Source organism: Tasmannia lanceolata, unplaced genomic scaffold (genome assembly GCF_043159265.1).
Source record: "Tasmannia lanceolata isolate RefF3 unplaced genomic scaffold, GAP_Taslan_0.1 ptg000012l, whole genome shotgun sequence".
Lineage (NCBI taxonomy): Eukaryota > Viridiplantae > Streptophyta > Magnoliopsida > Canellales > Winteraceae > Tasmannia > Tasmannia lanceolata.
Window position 1 is genome coordinate 43,930,954 of NW_027518689.1, and position 19,146 is coordinate 43,950,099.

The 19,146-nt window shown below is 38.7% G+C and overlaps 1 protein-coding gene across 1 annotated transcript; it reads left to right on the forward strand.

Moving 5' to 3' along the window:
• The first annotated feature begins 7,861 nt into the window (after positions 1 to 7,861).
• LOC143888323 (chlorophyllide a oxygenase, chloroplastic-like) lies at positions 7,862 to 13,345 on the forward strand. Its single transcript, XM_077392697.1, has 9 exons — positions 7,862 to 8,018; positions 8,556 to 8,798; positions 9,750 to 9,854; positions 9,955 to 10,230; positions 10,313 to 10,460; positions 10,832 to 11,016; positions 11,191 to 11,303; positions 12,008 to 12,302; positions 12,748 to 13,345. Exons 1-9 carry the CDS (start codon positions 7,935 to 7,937, stop codon positions 12,913 to 12,915), a joined length of 1,617 nt encoding a protein of 538 aa, XP_077248812.1. The 5' UTR covers positions 7,862 to 7,934; the 3' UTR covers positions 12,916 to 13,345.
• Positions 13,346 to 19,146: the final 5,801 nt, after the last annotated feature.

The following is a 19,146-nucleotide window of genomic DNA, read 5'->3' on the forward strand; positions in this document are numbered from 1 at the left end:
GAGTGATTGTTTTGAGACTCTCAGAGTGTTACAGACTCTTTGAGTGATTGTTTTAGACTCTCAGAGTGTTACAGACTCTTTGAGTGATTGTTTTGAGACTCTCAGAGTGTTACAGACTCTTTGAGTGATTGTTTTAGACTCTCAAAGTGTTACAGACTCTTTGAGTGATTTGTTTTGGACTCTCAGAGTGTTACAGACTCTTTGAGTGATTTATTTTAGACTCTCAGAGTGTTACAGACTCTTTGAGTGATTGTTTTGAGACTCTCAGAGTGTTACAGACTCTTTGAGTGATTATTTTAGACTCTCAGAGTGTTACAGACTCTTTGAGTGATTGTTTTAGACTCTCAGAGTGTTATAGACTCTTTGAGTGATTGTTTTGAGACTCTCAGAGTGTTACAGACTCTTTGAGTGATTTGTTTTAGACTCTCAGAGTGTTACAGACTCTTTGAGTGATTTGTTTTAGACTCTCAGAGTGTTACAGACTCTTTGAGTGATTGTTTTAAGACTCTCAGAGTGTTACAGACTCTTTGAGTGATTGTTTTAGACTCTCAGAGTGTTACAGACTCTTTGAGTAATTATTTTGAGACTCTCAGAGTGTTACAGACTCCTTGAGTGATTGTTTTAGACTCTCGGAGTGTTACAGACTCTTTGAGTGATATTTTTTTGGACTCTCAGAGTGTTACAGACTCTTTGAGTGATTATTTTGAGACTCTCAGAGTGTTACAGACTCTTTAAGTGATTGTTTTGAGACTCTCAGAGTGTTACAGACTCTTTGAGTGATTTGTTTTGAGACTCTCAGAGTGTTACAGACTCTTTGAGTGATTTGTTTTGAGACTCTCAGAGTGTTACAGACTCTTTGAGTGATTGTTTTGAGACTCTCAGAGTGTTACAGACTCTTTGAGTGATTATTTTGGACTCTCAGAGTGTTACAGACTCTTTGAGTGATTGTTTTAGACTCTCAGAGTGTTATAGACTCTTTGAGTGATTATTTTAGACTCTCAGAGTGTTACAGACTCTTTGAGTGAGTGTTTCACATTTGTTTGAGTGATTGATTTACATCTGCATTGATAATGGTTTGCATTCTCTAAAAGTAATTTCATTATGTTAGTTTTCTTAAAGCTTTGTTTTAAAAAGAGTGTGTTTGTGTTTGCTTTAATAGAGCCCTTGCGTATTTTGTTTTAGATAGTTGAGTCGTGAGTATTAGAGAGAGGCCATCTCATTGAGATATCGTGATTGCCGAGTTAAGGGTCGGTGAGAGGTTTTCTCCCTTCTGCTTGCAGTTTTTATTTATTTATTCTCGTAGGGTTACTTTGTTGTGTGCCTTTGTGAATACCATTTTTAGAACCCTAAACCCAAAAAAAATTTCTTTGCTTTTGGGTCAGCCAAAATGTGTTGTCTGTTCAGCTTTGGCATTCGCGCGTTACACACGCTCTGCCAAAGAGGGGCATCTGTAGACACCCCATTTTGACCGAACCCTAATAGAGTCGTTAGGATAGAAACCCTATCAAACTAGTGTTTTAAGGTCCCAAATTTGTTCCTATAATAGGTTAGGGTCTCATTTAGGTCCCTGCAAATTTTCGTCCGAATCCGTCGCGGTTTGCCTAGCAAACGAGCGAGGTTTGTAGCAAAGCGTGGTGTAGGATTAAGGGTAGCGATTCAGCCAGAAGCAGGGGTGCACAGGAACCTAGGAAACCAGTTCAAATTTTTCATAATGGGTTGTCCAGGGAGATATAGGAGTATACGGATTAGTGTGTAACGTAATTAGGGGGTGTATTATCCTGAACCAGGGCAATTTCGTAATTTGCGAAGATGCTTTTCTTCCCCTCCAAGTCACCATTAAGCCCTAAGCTATGTTAGTGAGATGGTTAGGACTAGGATTAGTTAGAGGGACTCTTAGGAAGCTTCCTTGGAAGCTTCCTAGTTGGTTATGCTTCCTTCGATCCCAACCCTTGAACGAAAAAGGTAGTTTGGAGGGTTGGGATCAAAAGAGAGAGGATATTTTGCAAAAAAGTTCCCCCCCCCCCATTTGCTACTTGGGCCACCCCCTGCTAATACAAAGGATAGCCATAGATATACTAGAGGTGGACTGTCCATAGGAGAAGGGGGGGGTAATATTTTTGGTCTTATAAGAGACCATTGCATCAGGGCATTGTGAGGGATTTTTTATTTTTCTGAAAGATCAAGCAGAGAGAAAAACGCAGAGAGGGGCCTCAGCCATTTTTTTCCTTCTCCCTATTCTCCGGCAACTCCCTCTTCTCCGGCAACTCCCTCTTCTCCGGCCAACCTCCAACCGGGAATCCGATCACCACCATCTCACCATCACCTTCCATCACAGCCACCAAACCCCCCACCTCTCAAAATCCAAACCCACATCACCATCTTCTCCTTCACATGTGGAGATCTTTGAGGATTGCAGGGAGATCTCGCGTCCCTCGTAGCACTCGTCCTCTCAGGATCGGGGTCCACAGTTCCATAATTTACGTAAAACTAATCTTGTCCAGAATCCAGAAAATGGTAGGACAAATTGCTGATTTTTCCTGAGTTTTTGTACAACCAAACATACCCTTAAACTTTAAAACCAGATTAGTTCAATAATTTCATTAAAAACTAACCTTGTTCACAATATGGAACAAGAAACTATATTCCATATGACCTCCTAACTATTCTAAATGATCCATAGGTCCCTTGGAACTATCTCAATTAACATAGTGCCTTCTATGAGCAATGCCTCATGAGAGGCATGATCAGCCGTTACATTGAATTCTCGGGGAAACCACTGCTTACTTACATATCTGTAACCATCCTTCGAGGATGCTGTCATATATTCCATATTTTGCAAGAGCTTCATCCCAAGGTAACCTGAAATTACCTCTGAATGTGCACTATATTCCTCAACCGAAGTGTGACTCATTAATGCACTGAGCAGTACTCCCTTGTAGTTTCTCAGAATTACACCGGCGGCCGTGTGCCCGAACGTACCTGTACAAGAGCCGTCGAAATTGACTTTCAAAATTCCTTTCGGAGGAGGCACCCACACTTTTGCCTCCCCTTGACGCAACTTTTCGAGTGCGGCGTCCTTAATTATAAGTTCTTTAATTTCTTAGGGGTCTTTTGCGCCATTACTCTACTGAATTTCACAGAATTACGAGCTATTTTTACATAATAACGTCGTTGTTCTGCCGAAATCTCGACAAACCCGAAGCCCCTTCGCCCAAATAGCATTGTGCTGCTGAATTTTGGGAACACGAGGCCCTATTATCTAAATAGTGCCAGTGTTCTGTCGAAATCTCGGCAAACCTAAAGCTCACTCATCCAAGAAGCACCGTTGTTCGGCCGAAATCTTGGCAAAACCAGAGTCTTCTCATCTAATCAGTGCCGTTATGTCGCCAAATTCTCGACAAATTCTCTCACTTTTTCGGTAAATTTACATTTATTTACGGGGTTTGGGGCTCCTTTTGTCCTAAATCTTGTAACGTAAACCCCTCTCCTCTCTGTAAATAGGGCTACGTTTCCTCTCCTTATCCCACACCAAAGACAAACGAGACAGAGACGAGGGCCCTGGCGCTCCACGGTGTTGGACAAACAGAGGGAATCATAAATCCAGTGTTCCTTTTCCTTTCAATATTGTCCTTTTCCGTTTGATTTAGTTAACCTGATTGTGGTCAGCTGCGAGATCTTTCAGGACCCATACACAACATACGATCTCAATCAGGATAACTGCCGGTTAGTTTCATTCATTTGTAAATTCATTTTATTTACATTCTGGAATTAAGCATATTCAAAATAAAGGATAAAATGATAAGTTATCCTGATTAAATTTCCAAAAATGCCAAAGCAAGTCAAGAGACCGGATTCATTCGGGCAAGAGGGGGTGCCTAACACCTTCCCCGATTGTAATCATAACCCTTACCCAGATATCTGTAAGGACCATGCCTTAACAAACAGAGCAAAATTACAAGGTTCTAGGCCTAGTGCAAAAGAACCCCTTTGGTTATTGTTCCTCCAATGAAACTTGGGTACTACTCCCCTTTTCATTGGAAGAACAGGCACGGGTCCAAGACCCTAACCTAGGTGGCGACTCTGAGTTTCTCTTTTTTGTGAAGTCTGGATCACGGTCCCAAGTTCATAAGAAATGCAGATCAACTAACACTCATAGAAGGCCTTATGTGGTGATTCCCCGCCGCCCTGGCGTGCGCGGGAAAGAACCGGCTCCCACAGAGGGCAGAGGGTATTATGGGAAATATGACACCTATATTAAAAGGAATTTTGCAATCATTGGGGGGCTACGACCCCCCTCACGCTATACGTCGCTCCAGCCCTGAATATATCACTTCCCTATTGATTCTAAGCGTCTATGTTTGCATAGTTGGATTACTCGTATTTATTAGAATATCTAATGTCAATCATCATGGTCCATGTAAGACTGTTTGAGGGATTATTTCTTTGGGATTTACTAGGGTATTTCGGAGAAAGGCATTTCACGGTTGACTTTTGCATGGGAGAAGAGCCACCTCAGATGAATTAAATGAATAAGACAAAATATCCAGAAAAGTGAGCTCGGAAATGCCTTTCCATGAAATTCCCAAATTAATCCTAGATGAATTAAACAAATAAGACAAAATCTGCCGAAAAGTGAGTTGGGAAATGCCTTTCCATAAAATTCCCAAGTTAATCCCTATTTCTAAAGAGGATTGATATAGTCACACTTCTCACTAAAATGCAAAAGTACAATTGGGCCCTATTCTTTTGTTCGTGTTTGGATGCACATAAAATAGAAGTACAAAGGAAAACAAATTTCCATTTCATTACTATTCTTTTCCCTCTTGATTTGAGAGGAAAGTCAAATTAACACTAAAAAAGAGCTTGTATTTGGAAAATTTACAGCCAATCAAACTATACTGGGAAAAGGAGGAAAAGGAAAGTATGTCCTTTTACTTTGATTTTTCCTATTTTTGCACAACAAAACAAAAACCTACATTAAACCAGATTAGTTCCATAATTTACATAAAACTAATCTTGTTCAGAATCCAGATAATGGTAAGACAAATTGCTGATTTTCCCAGAGTTTTTGTACAACCAAACATACCCTTAAACATTAAAACCAGATTAATTCAATAATTTTCATTAAAAACTAAACTTGTTCACGATATGGTACGAGAAACTCTCTTCCATTTGACCTCCTCACTATTCTAAACGTTCGATAGGTCCCTTGGAACTATCTCAATTAACATAGTGCCTTTTATGAGCAATGCCTCATGAGAGGCATGATCAGCCGTTACATTGATTTCTCGGGGAAACCACTGCTTACTTACATATCTGTAACCATCCCAATGATGCAGATCAATAAACATAAGCCTATAATACTTTCGTAAACGACTTATAGGTTTATAAAAATAGCCGATCGCAGACTGATTGTCTCCTTCGAGGATGCTGTCATATATTTCATATTTTTGCAAGAGCTTCATCCCAAGGTAACCTGCAATTACCTCTGAATGTGCACTATATTCCTCAACCGAAGTGTGACTCAATAATGCACTAAGCGGTTCTCCCTTGTAGTTTCTCAGAATTACACCGGCGGCCGTGTGCCCGAGCGTACCTGTACAAGAGCCGTCGAAATTGACTTTCAAAATTCCTTTCAGAGGAGGCACCCACACTTTCGCCTCCCCTTGATGCAGCATTTCGAGTGCGGCATCCTTAATTATAAGTTCTTTATTGGGGTCTTTTGCACCGTTATTTTGCTGAATTTCGTAGAACTACGAGCTACTTTTCCATAATAACGCCTTTGTTCTGCCGAAATCTTGGCAAACCCGAAGCCCCATTCGTCTAAATAGCGCCATTGTGATGCTGAATTTCAGGGAACACGAGGCCCTATTATCTAAATAGCACCGTTGTTTTGCTGAAATCTTGGCAAACCTAAAGCTCACTCATCCAAGAAGCGTCGTTGTTCTGCCGAAATCTCGGCAAAACCATAGTCTCCTCGTCTAATCAGTGCCGTTACGCCGCCAATTTCTTGACAAATTCTCTCACTTTTCCGGTAAATCTACATTTATTTCACGGCTTTCTGTATTTACATTACAAAACTCGGTGCCGGGCAGTTACGGGGTTTAGGGCGCCAATTTCTCGGGAGTGGGGGACATATTGTCCCATCTTTGTAAGATTTTGGCTCTTTATTAATCAGAATTGACATGTAACCGACATGTAACCTTCTTAAAAAAGGGAAAATAAATTTATTGCAACGACACATTTCTCCTATGATCAATAGAAATTTGGTTTGTACGGTGCATTCTCTCGCAACAAAACCACTTTCCTCCATAGGGATCTACAAGAGCAAGCATACATGTTGCCTCCTCTTGGTCTTCATCACTGGGAATGAAGAGAAAGTTTTCTGTTTAAAAAATATATCAATGGGTTAAAGCAATCTCTTAAAGTCTTGGTGTGCAAAGTTTATCAAAATGATGATGTCGAAATCTGGTCTCCTGATCCAAGGGTTCGTACAGCTCCGATCTGTGATCTACACTCACAGAGAAAGCGTTAGGGTCCCAGAGCTTTATCTTCTGGAAGCCACTCCGACGCTGAAGTCAGATATCACCGGTACCACGGTTTAAGCCGAATGACAGAAATGGCAAGTGAGTGAGAGCTTATCTAAGAGTTTCAAAGGTTGAAGATGAAGTGGTGGTCTGAAAAAGGGATCTTGGGACCTTTGAGCATGAGGGGGTTCTTATAGGGAGAGGAGTCGTACACCGTAATCTGGTATGAGTGCCATGTGTTGTGGTCTTGCTGGTGGAGGGGTGATGATGGTGCGACGCTGTATCAAAAGTCCCTTTTTCACACCTGGCGACTGCGCATGTCAGGGGTGCGGCGGACATGGAGCAGAAGGCATGCCTTTGCCACGTGCGAACATCTCAGTAATTCTTGATTTTACCTAACACAAAGTAGTTAGAGAACGGATATCATCAGTGTCATGTAGATCGTACTCTATTGTGAAGCATTCAATAAAACTTATTGTTGCTCTTATTGCGTGTGTTTACTACAATGTTCTAACCAAGGTTTTAAATTTCGACCGAAATCCGAAATTTTGGGCAACCCCGAAACTGAAACTGGGTAAACTCAAAACGATACAAAATTTTGACCGAAATTTCGAAATCTCGTTTTCCTTGAAATTTTGGTATGAAATTTAGGGAAAATCTCCAAAAAAATCTGAATTTTATTCTTTATTTAATATTTCCCCAAATTTTAGCAGAAATTAACCAAATTTTCGTTCAAAATTTTGTGCGAAATAAAATATTATTTTATTTGATTTTGAATTTTTTAAATTTCGGTTTTGGTGTGGAACGAAACGCATTCCGAAACCGAAATTTGAAACCTTGGTTGTAACAAGTAACTGCTCGACAGAGTTTGAAATCCAAGATATAGAGGAGTTGAATTTTTTTTTGTTAAAGATGGGAAAGTATGTATTAGATTTTTTGAAAGAGAGTAGATTTCAAAGATCAACTGTTTAGCTTTTTCTTGGAAAAAGCCCTAAATGAGATTTAATCAATCAAGGGGAGATGATCATCTAATGAAGGCGTTTTGGATGAAAATTGTTCTCCTCCAGGAAGATCAACGGATCCGATCACGTTTGTGTGGCACAAGAGCAATTTGCAATAAAAGGAATCGAGAGAGATAGCATACTAATCCGAGCTGGCAAAATATCATGCCTATGTGGCAGAATACTTGGAGAGAAGCTATCCCTGTCTAGAGGACTGTGTGGAGCTAGGATATGCCACGTGGGCATCAGTCTTCCACGCTCTTCCACGTGGCCACCAGTGGGAGGCCAATGGAGATCTCGTGTAACACTAACCTCTTATCAACAAGCACTCAGAAATAAACTCCCACCTCTGAATAAAAGCTCTCTCTCTCTCTCTCTCTCTCTAGGTGTCTCTCTTCAAGACGCCATGACAGCAGTAGCAACAGCAGCTTCTCTCTCTCTTCCTATTTCTCTACGCAGGCCGTCCAAATTCAATTTCAGTTCCAAAAAGGTAATCTTCTATATGGAAATAATGTTCAATCCCACATGGGTTTGTTTTTTTTTTTTTGATTAATGGGTAGTATATTGCCAAATTCAATTTCTGTTCTAGAAAGTTAAGCTTCTAGATGAAAATAGTGCTCAATCCCACATGGGTTATTCTCAATTCATCTGAAAATATAGTCTGTTTGGTTTGTTTCTTTTTGTTTTGATCAATGAGTATTGGATAATTGGATTTGCTAAAATTTAATTTCAGTTCCAGAAAGGTAAGCTCTTCTAGATGAAAATATAAGTTCAATCCCACATGGGTTTGGTTATTTTCTTTTTTTAGATGAAAATAAAGTTCAATCCCCACATGGTTTGGTTATTTCCTTTTACTTTTGATTAATGGGTATTGGATTTGCCAGATTCAATTTCAGTTCCAGAAAGGTAAGCTCTTCTAGATGAAAAGAGTTTTCAATCCCACATGGGTTTTTTCACATTTCATCTTAAAACATAGTTTGTCTGGTTTGTTCCTCTTTTCTTTTGATTAATGGGTATTGGATTGCAGATTAGTGTTAGAGGAGGATTTGGAGTTTTTTCTATATTTGGAGAGGAAAGAGGATTGGAGAAGAAGCACACAGACGTGTGGAGTACTATCTTTGATGTAGAGGATCCTAGACCTAGAATCCCTCAGTCAAAGGGCAAGTTCTTGGATGCATATCAAGCTCTAGAGGTGGCCAGATACGACATTCAATACTTGGATTGGAGGGCTCGTCAAGATGTGCTAACTATCATGCACCTTCACAACAAGGTACACATATGCCCTTGCTATATATGTCATTCCCTCTGTTCTGGAATTTGGTTGGTGTTGTTTTATCTTCTCCTCTGTGGTGATTATTTGATGGGTTTCTTTGGTTGGTTGAGATGATCTTGTAAAGAGCTAAAGATAGAAACAAGTTATAGAGAACCATTCATGGTTTATGGATAGAGACAAATTTGTACTGTATTTATACAGATTTGTAAAACCAGATGAGAAAGTTTAACTTTCTCTAGTTTAGGTGAATGATAGAATGATCTTGTAAGCCATTGCTTCCAAATAGAAGCATTTGGGAAATTTTGTATCAAATAAATGCCTACAACCACTTCTGGAAGTAAAATCCACCTAACATGTCCAAGGGTATAGCTGTGCCAACTCTCTCAGCATACTGAGACTGATCTCAAACCTATACATATGTCAATTTGGACCATTCAAGTTTAGGGTCCCTCTATTTATGGGTCATAATGCCAAATACGTATCAATCAAACGATGATCTTCCGGATGGTGGAGTGTAACTGGACAGTTAAAAAAGAGATGTGGACAAAGATCCATATTCAATGGAGGAAAATCCTGGATTGGATGGTTAGGATCATCTGGTTTGTGCAAATAGATTATCTCTGTGGGGAAACACTTTTCATGTGCCATGTTCCAAAAATTACACCCAGCTCCAATTTGATCTCCACTACTGTCTCTAATCATTAAAAAAGACTTCAAACAAATTTTATGGGGAAAAATCTATAGAAATAGGATAAGTTGAGTAGTGCAATTTAGGCCAATGGCTCATCCAAGTGAAATTTTGGATCAATCATCTGGTGTTATAGATATTGCATGCACTTAGTTCCAGTGTATAGGTTGTAGCAATGATCATTCCCTACAATTTTCCTTTGAGACGGATTTGGGTTCATAAGTTCTTACTCAGTTTCACTTCTGATGATACCTTTGTAGGTAGTTGAGGTTCTCAATCCATTGGCACGTGAATACAAGTCCATCGGTACCATGAAGAAAGAACTTGCAGAGTTGCAAGAAGAACTAGAACAGGCTCACAGACAGGTCAGTTAAAGAGGCCTTCCTCTTTGTATCTTAATTTGATCAATTGAACAAAAATTTATATATTTGGCATCCTTATATAGCTTTTTTGCTTACCAAAAAGGTTCACATATCTGAAGCAAGGGTTGGAACCGCATTGGACAAGCTCGCCTACATGGAAGTTTTGGTTAATGATAGATTATTACCGGGCCGAAACACGTCAGAATCTGACCGTACCTCACTTTCTCCGAGCACTTCCTCCGCATCTTCTGATACTGTAAAACCCAAGTCTCCACGAAGAAGCTTGAATGTATCTGGTCCTGTGCAGGCATACCATCCTAGCTTGAAGAATTTCTGGTACCCAGTAGCTTTCACCAATGACCTGAAAGATGACACCATGGTAAGTGATATTTCACCTCACAGAATGATGTAGATCTTATGTAATTTCGGATATAATTTCTTTATATCTTTGTTCTTTTCAGATTCCTTTAGATTGTTTTGAGGAGCCGTGGGTCATGTTTCGTGGAAAAGATGGAAGACCAGGTTGTGTTCAGAATACCTGTGCTCACCGAGCGTGCCCTCTTGACCTTGGTTCAGTAAATGAGGGTCGGATTAAGTGTCCTTACCATGGTTAGTAAGACCAAAAGAAGTAGCTAAAAAACTACACAACTTATGAGGATAAATCCAGTGTGAAACACCCACATGTAGTTATGAAACAAGCTCCGACCAAAAAATTGTAATTGTGGTTGTGGGTGTTTCAGACTCTCATTAGTACCCTTAACCTCTTGTTTGTAAAAACACATACTTTGTGGAGATTGTAAGAGCAGCATACATTACCAAAAAAAAAAGAGAGAAAATAACAAGAAATAAAAACACCCTTGCCTGGCTATTACAGCAATAGTATGAGAAATGCAGTGTCCCCCTATTACATGGAATATGACTGTATTACTTTTATCACATATGAAAAAGGTTCTGAGTTTCGGGGTTGGAATTAATTTCAGGTTGGGAATACTCAACCAATGGAAAATGTGAGAAGATGCCGTCAACAAAATTTGTTAACGTGAGCATACGGTCGTTGCCGTGCTTTGAGCAAGAAGGGATGATATGGATCTGGCCCGGTGACGAACCTCCCATGGCCACCCTTCCTTCTCTTGAACCCCCTCCAGGATTTATAGTGCATGCTGAGGTAACTATATTTCGTTTTCCACCCATTCAACAAACCAGCCATGCCCCTTAGATGTAGTAGACTCCTATTGCTCTTTTGCTTCAAATGGCTGTGGTAGCTGATAGCCTGATACTAATATTTGTAGTAATGAGTTCTATGATGCAACTCACTCTTTTATTTTGATGTCAATAATAGATTGTCATGGAATTGCCGGTGGAGCACGGGCTTCTTCTAGATAATCTTTTGGACCTCGCTCATGCCCCATTTACACACACCTCCACCTTTGCCAAGGGATGGAGTGTACCAAGGTCTGTTCCTATTATCTGAATTCTGAAATATCTTGAACATGATCGAAAGATTTTGTGATTTGAGCATCAAATTCCGATGTTCTTTTTCAAAATACCTATAAATCTTCCTCAAACAGCAAAAGGCTCATCAAAAAACTTGCAACATTCTGACTTTTGGTTAACCATGCAATTTCAGTTAGAATATGAAGGTTATCTCTAACATGCAAAATGAATAAGGGTGTCTTTGGATGCCACCAAAATTAGCCATTATTGAAGTTAATCTTATTTGCACGTAGGACATTAAGGCCTCTTTGGAAACAATTAACTATATCATTTCTAAAACTATTATAATCATTATTTGCAAATAATCATTTTTAACTCCAAAACCTCTTGCATATAAGATTATATGCTAATAATATTTATAGGTATCCCAAGAGGCTTTATGGCGGTTGAACTGTGGGTATGAGCTTCTGATTATAATGCATTTTTGTTTCTTTTTAGAATAGGTAGATATCATTAAAAACTAGCACCAATTATGGCAGAGATTTCTCCACATGCAAAGAATCACTAGAGATTCCCTTCTTGTTTAAGAGTCTGCCGATATAAAATTTTGAAATGCATTCCTCCTTGCCATCCCACATAAAGACAACCAAAATGGTCAGAAAAGATGGAAAAATCTATAGAATTTGTCAGTACTTAGTTATGTTGCATCTTAATTTTTTCAGCTTGGTGAAATTCCTGACACCTGCATCTGGGCTTCAAGGATACTGGGATCCTTACCCAATAGACATGGAATTTTGTCCTCCTTGTATGGTGCTCTCAACGATTGGCATCTCAAAGCCTGGAAAATTGGAGGGGCAGAGTACCAGGGAATGCTCAACACACCTTCACCAGCTCCATGTCTGCCTTCCTTCCTCTAGAAACAAGACTAGGTTACTTTACAGAATGTCGTTGGACTTTGCCCCCTTGTTGAAGCACGTCCCCTTCATGTACATCCTATGGAGGTACTTTGCAGAGAAGGTAAGGATCCTGGCTTCACAAAACACTGTTTTTTTTTCAGTTAACTTCGTATATGGTAGATACAATCTATAATGTGGGAAATTGTATCTTTATCACAAATCAAACCTGATCTGTATCAGTTTACAATGTGAGAGAAGCACACATACCATACAATTAGAAATACATTAAAAATGTACAAACACTATTAAACGATTGAGTCAAGTGGTAAGTCCTAATTTCCATGTCAATACGTGTCTGATTCGTTTTCTTGCCATTTTTGAAAAAAAATCAACAACCTCAGAAGCCCAAGGATATAAGGGACTTTTGAGTTGATTGAGAAATCTAAGATTTTCCTTGGAAAATAAATACATGTTATACTCTTATGATAGATTAGCGATCTTTTCTCTTTCATTTCTCGCTCATTTTCCCGTGTTGCTGAAATTGTTCATTATGGAACAAAACACAGGTCCTGAATGAGGATCTACGGCTCGTGGTTGGGCAACAGGAACGGATGAACAACGGTGCGAATGTTTGGAACTGGCCCGTGACATATGATAAGCTAGGAGTAAGGTATAGGCTATGGAGAGACGCAGTCGAAAGGGGTGCCAAGCAATTACCTTTCAGCAAATCCTAGTGAAGATTCTATGATGGGTTTAATTTCATCTCTGGTTCTTCAAAATCCCTACTGCACATTGGTGCAGACAAGCCCTCGATCGGAGATTGTTAATAAGAAGCGGAAAAAAGATGATCCCTTCCTCCCTGTATAATAAATTGTACACTAGTCCGTTACCAAGGCATGCCATAGTTTCTGTGTCTTGATTGTTTTGGTGTAGAGTACAGATTGATATTTCTCTTCTTCTTCTTTTTTCACTCTTTCCTTTTAAGTTTAATTGAGTCCTTTGCTTCTCTTTTTACCCTCATCTTCAGCTTAACAGAATCACCATCCTGTTTGTATGATCAGATCATTTGGAGATCACCATTTCAGTTTTGGATCATTTCCAGTAACCCATTAAGTGTTGTATAATAGTATTGCATTTTTATTCTAATTTCTATGAGACCCTGAATCATTGTTGTAACCTTCATCTGGTCCATATGCAAACTGCTAATTTATATCTTAATGGGTCTCTGTTAAAAGTAAATTTTCCATGGGACCTTGAACCCTTCATTGTTGTAACCTTCTTAAAAGATGACTAATCTAGGCAAAAGCTTGATCTGCATGGCTGTGAAATTCATTTCAGACCCGGTGAAATCGATTGATTGCAATTCACAGGAATGTTGCAGATTATGCAGGGTGAGGGAAATGGGTTGGGTCAGATTTAACCAAAAAAACTACATACAGGTTTATAGTCTAATAATCTGAACCGACCATTATGGTGGGCCCCATCATGGATGATGGGTGGTTAGTTATCCAATTGGGGTGACCTCCACTCAGTTAATCTGGACAAAATCAACCATTTTCATCTCTAGCAATCTATCTACCCAGCTTGTAATTTTTGTCTGGCCCCACCAAAATTGACGGTCCAGATCATCTGACTAAAGGACAATCAGCCCAGATGGGATCAATCTCACTTTCAGCAGATTTTGTTCATTATTCACGAGGGTCCACCTATTTAGATAATCTAAACCATTCATTTGTTGATCGTCGTAGAGAGGTTGTGCCCCCAAAATCTTCTCCATAGAATGATCATAATTCATAATCCTCTCATATATTTGGGCCCTGTTCGTTTTATATTTTGAGTCTAAAATTGATAATTGGACTAAAAACAAAGATAAGTTTGTAAAAGGAAAAGTTTTCCACAATTTCCTGCTTTGTCATTGTTTGATTTGATTACACGCAATGACAAATCAGTTTGGGACCAAAGGCTGAGTTGAGTTGATTACACGCAAGAAAAGAGTCCCTTGAAACACACATAACTGGTTCTTTTTTTTTTGGAGGGACCTTCAATTTATAATGTCATCTCCCTAAATTTGTCTTAACCATATAATTTCCCTCTAAATTGAGGAAACAAAAAACAAATTGCTAAGAAAAATTATTGGGAAATGTCAACATATTTCATTGCCTAGGGGGGATTACACTTACTTGTTTTTTAGTACAAGTAGCTACAGGGTTTGCTATGACCTTTTACTATCGTCCGACCGTTACAGAGGCCTTTGCCTCTGTTCAATACATAATGACTGAACAATTTACAGACTGGTCGTGGCATTAGCGCTTTTATTTGCGAATCCTTTTGTTTAATCCTATAAATGTGAAAAATACGTTAAGCAAACTTCACAACGTTACAAAGAACTTCAGGACATTATAGCTATCCTTGGGTCGGACGAATTATCCGAAGAAGATCGTTTAACCGTAGCAAGAGCACGAAAAATTGAGCGTCCAGTACAAAAAAATATGAATAATGAAACATGGGGAGAAGTATAGCCTGTAGTGACATAGTAGTCCTACTAATAAGTGTAAGTGCGATTACTTAATCATCATAATGCATTTTCATTCTAATGAACAAATGTTCAACTTTGGACCATTTGTATCTATATGCATCAGGATCCCGATTCATGGATCTCTCGGTTCGAGAAATAAGAGGATCGACTGAAATCTCACAGAACTATTTATTTTGATGAATTATTCATTCAATTAATTTCAAATAAGTCGTATCTTGCTCAGACCAATCAATAGAGCTGGGGTTATAGTTGAAGCAGCTAGTAGAAAACCGAAATAACTAGTTATAGTGGGCTAGAATTCTAACCTTGTGTCAGGACCTACGGGCCAAGGGACAGTCTCAGGTAAACAGTTTCTATGGGGCGTAGGCCTCCCAAAAGGTAACTGAGGCGTGCAAAGGTTTCCTCGGGTCTCAAAAAAAAAAAAAAAAAGAGCGACTTTTAACTGAAAATCTCAAAAAAGGGTTGAGTTGGCTAAATTCTCAAAAAGAAGTAAAACGCATCACAAGGCATGTTTTAAGACAAGAATGCCCTTGAGTTGCTTTTCCCTCCACCTTTTTGAGAAACAGATCCAATGCATTTCACAAACCCTATTCACCTTTTTTAGCTTCTTCTTCCCCACGCCAAGTGTTGAAAAGTCCATTGCCTTCGGTAAAACTCCATTGTACAGCCCCGTTTTAGGATGAATTTAGCCCATATTTTTCAAAATGGACTATACATCCCATACCATAGGATGATCCAAACCACCCAATTGGTGGGCCACAACGTAAATAGGTTGTGCCCCAAAAATCATTTCCATAAGATGATTCTAACCATCCGATCTAAAGAGGGACTTAGATTATAGAAACTTCTATAGATTGGACGGTTGGGATCATCTATGGAAATAAATTTTGCGGCAGAACCTATTTATGTTGTGGCCCATCAATTGGGCGGTTTGGATCATCCTATGGCGTGAGCTGTACAGTCCATTTTAAAAAATACGAGGTGAATTTATCACTGCCCTTCTAAAAATTGTGTTCAATTATATAAATATGCTTGGCTTTTGACTTGATGGTAGGGAAGACCTATTGTTTCTTCATGAGAAAGAGTCTTTATATGGTGTAAACTCATATACTCCAGCATTTATCAAAAAGTATTGTACGGGTCACACCATAGGATGATCCAAACCGTCCATTAGATGGGCCACAATGTAAATAGGTTGTGCCTAAAAAATCAATTCCATAGGGTGATCCTAGCCCTCCAATCCATAGAGGAAATTCGGATTATGGAAACCTCTGTAGATTGAAGTGCGATGATCAGTCTATGGAAAACATACTCAAAACTTCAAACAACATTTCATGTTATGTATTTTTGTTTGGATAAAAATTGTCCATCCTCTCGAGTTTCTTTCCACTTTCTCTTGATCCCTAACTATAAGCGCTAACTATGTACAATATAAGTAAGACTTACGACACTTTGATGGATGGTCCCACTCGACTCAAAATAGCTTGTGACCCGGACTTGGCAACTAAGATTCGAAAAGCACTTCAAAAAGGATAATGGATCTAATGAAATACTATTAGAATGTATGAATCACTATTTATACCCTGGAACCACTATTTATACCTCGGAACCACTACATAGTGGTAAATAGTTGTTCCGAGGTATAAATAGCGGCTCTCACTGTATAATTAGTGGTTTTGAGTGTTTAAACCACTATGTATACACTCATTCTCACCTTTTATAGTGGTTTTGACTGTAATTGTGGTTCCCAGGAATCTTGAAACCACAATTAGTGATTTGAAGGATTTAATTGTTGTTCCTTTCATCAAAATGTGGTTCTGAGTGTTTAAACCACTTTTTATAAATTCATGACAACGTTGAGACCTAATGAAATACTATTAGAATCTATGAACCAATATTTATACCCGGGAACCATTATTTATACCTCGGAACCACTACATAGCGGTAAATAGTGGTTCCTAGGTATAATTAGTGGTTCAGAGTGTTTAAAACCATATAAATACACACATTCTCACTTTTTATAGTGGTTTTGAGTGCATAAAATTTTCAATCTCATAATTTAAACTCTCAGAACAAGTATTAGGCCATCTAGACTATCAACTACCATAAGATCTGAGTGTTTAGACAAATATTTAACCCATTGTTCATAAATTCATTGCAACTTTGACACCCAATGAAATACCAGTAGAATGTATGAACATTTATTTATACCTCAGAACCACTATTTATACCTGGGAACCACTATATAGTGGTTCCTAGGTATAACTAGTGGTTCTGAGTGTTTAATCCTCTATTTATACACTGATTCTCACTTTTTATACTGGTTTTGGCTGTATAACCTTTTATTTTCACTATTTATACTCTCGGAACCACTATATAGTGGTTCAGAGGTCTACATAGTGGTTAGGACGGTATAAATAGATTACCTAAGCATTTAAATAGTGGTTCTGATCTTCTACATAGGGTCCTCATTGTATTTCTACATTCAGAACCACTATTCAAATCATTGGACCTACTACTTAGTGGTTGAGAGGACTAAATACCGGTTCCCACATATCAACAGTGGTTCCGAGAACAAAATACTGCTTCTACACATTTAAATAGTGATTTTAATTGTATAGACATGAGTTTCATCCGGGTTTCCTCTAAATAGAACCATAGAGGGGCAATAGAGAGATAGAGAGATGATGACAATACACCATAGCATTGTAAAGAAGATGACGACAATAAGAAATGCCTAACAAAACCATAACAAATCCCTAACAAATAAACAAGATGATGACAATACACCATAGCATTGTAAGGAACATGTTAAACTTAAGAATATGTATGACAATGGACCTACTAGAGAACCTTAGGTTTCATAGCCAAAGAAAATAAAGAGATCCAATAAAATCTAGATGTTTCTCAAGGGGAGTTTCACCGGTCTGCAATGGAATTTCAATGGAGTTTTACAAGAGGCAATGGAGTTTTAGCAGTTGGCTTGGGGAAGAAGAAGGTAAAAAGGTAGAAAGGGTCGGTGAAATGCATTGGGATACGTTTCTTAACTTCTTGGAGGGACAAGCAACTCAAGGGCATTTTTATCTTAAAACATGTCTTAGGATGCGTTTCACCCCGTTTTGAGAATTTAGCCAACTCAACCTTTTTGAGATTTTCAGTTAAAAATCACATTTTTATTTTTTTTAGAATTTTCCCAAAATTATTCGTAGAGAAAATGTATTTCCTGCAATCCAAACAAAGCCTCAGGGAGGACGGCAAGCTAGAACTACCACTTCCTACACCCCCGGCATGTGATTTACAATACCTACTACCATGGTTTGAAATTTCGACCGAAATCCGAAATTACCGACACCGAAATGCATCAAACCGAAATGGTCATTTATTTCGACCGAAATTTCAGAATTTCGGTCGAATTTCGGTTTTTCCGAAATTTGACCCAAAAAATATGTTTTTTTAGTATTAATTTAATTTCGCCGAAATTACAATATTGAATAAAATATTAGTTTCGGGTCAAGTACCAGATTTCGACCGAAATTTTGAAATTTCACGGTCCGAAACCGTTACCGAAACCGAAATTTTAAACCTTGCCTACTACTAGCACTTCTCGTGAAAAAATGCCCCATGTTGTGTTGGTAATTGATATTTAAAATAAATTAATTTTAGGCCATATTTGGCACCATTGAAAAAGGAAGTGACATATTCGCCCATTTTTTTACTTGGGGCACCCCCCTCTAACGTATTTATGACTACCCTTTCACACTAGAGGGAACTGTCCCAAGTAAAAAAAGGGGGGCAAATATATCATTTCCCTTGAAAAAAATTTCCATGGAATATTTGTGTGGCTAGGTGTGAGATAGGCGGGAGGGGGGGAAACTTGAGCAGTGGGGCTATGGGAGTGAGGGGAGCCTGAAATGCTCCTAAAAACCAGGAAAATAAAAAACCAATTTTAAGTAAGAATTTTTTCACTATTTTTTATGGATTGTTGATGCCCCCTCTATTCCTACCAAGTCTCTCCCCCCTCCCTCCTTCTCTGCCCCTCTAAACACACCTGGGCAATAATTTTTCATGGTTGCCAAACATGGCCCAAGAAAATTCATAATCATTTGTACATGAAAATATCCATTTAAAAGGCCAATATCCAAGAGTTTAATCATCAAATGTTTTTGTGTCATGGATCAACTTAAGAATTGCTCAACAAGTGAATGGTTTGGATCATCAATCAAACGGCATCTTCTTGTACCTTAGTTCTTATTTGCATATAATATTATTATACCATCAGTCCTACCTTTTTCTTGATAGGTAACCATCCTACTTGCAAATGGGGCTCTAAGGCCTTTTTGGAAGCCATTAACTAATAGGCTACTATATTGACACTGCCATGTTTTAATAATTTCACAAAATAAGCAAGTCTTTTCTTCTTTGATTGGCT

What these genes read in the sequence shown, in the direction of transcription:
- LOC143888323 (XM_077392697.1), top strand. Translation starts at nt 7,935, where the DNA reads ATGACAGCAGTAGCAACAGCAGCTTCTCTCTCTCTTCCTATTTCTCTA. An exon ending in TCATGCACCTTCACAACAAG is followed by an intron (nt 8,799 to 9,749) that starts GTACACATATGC and finishes ATACCTTTGTAG; the next exon opens with GTAGTTGAGGTTCTCAATCC. An exon ending in GATTAAGTGTCCTTACCATG is followed by an intron (nt 10,461 to 10,831) that starts GTTAGTAAGACC and finishes AATTAATTTCAG; the next exon opens with GTTGGGAATACTCAACCAAT.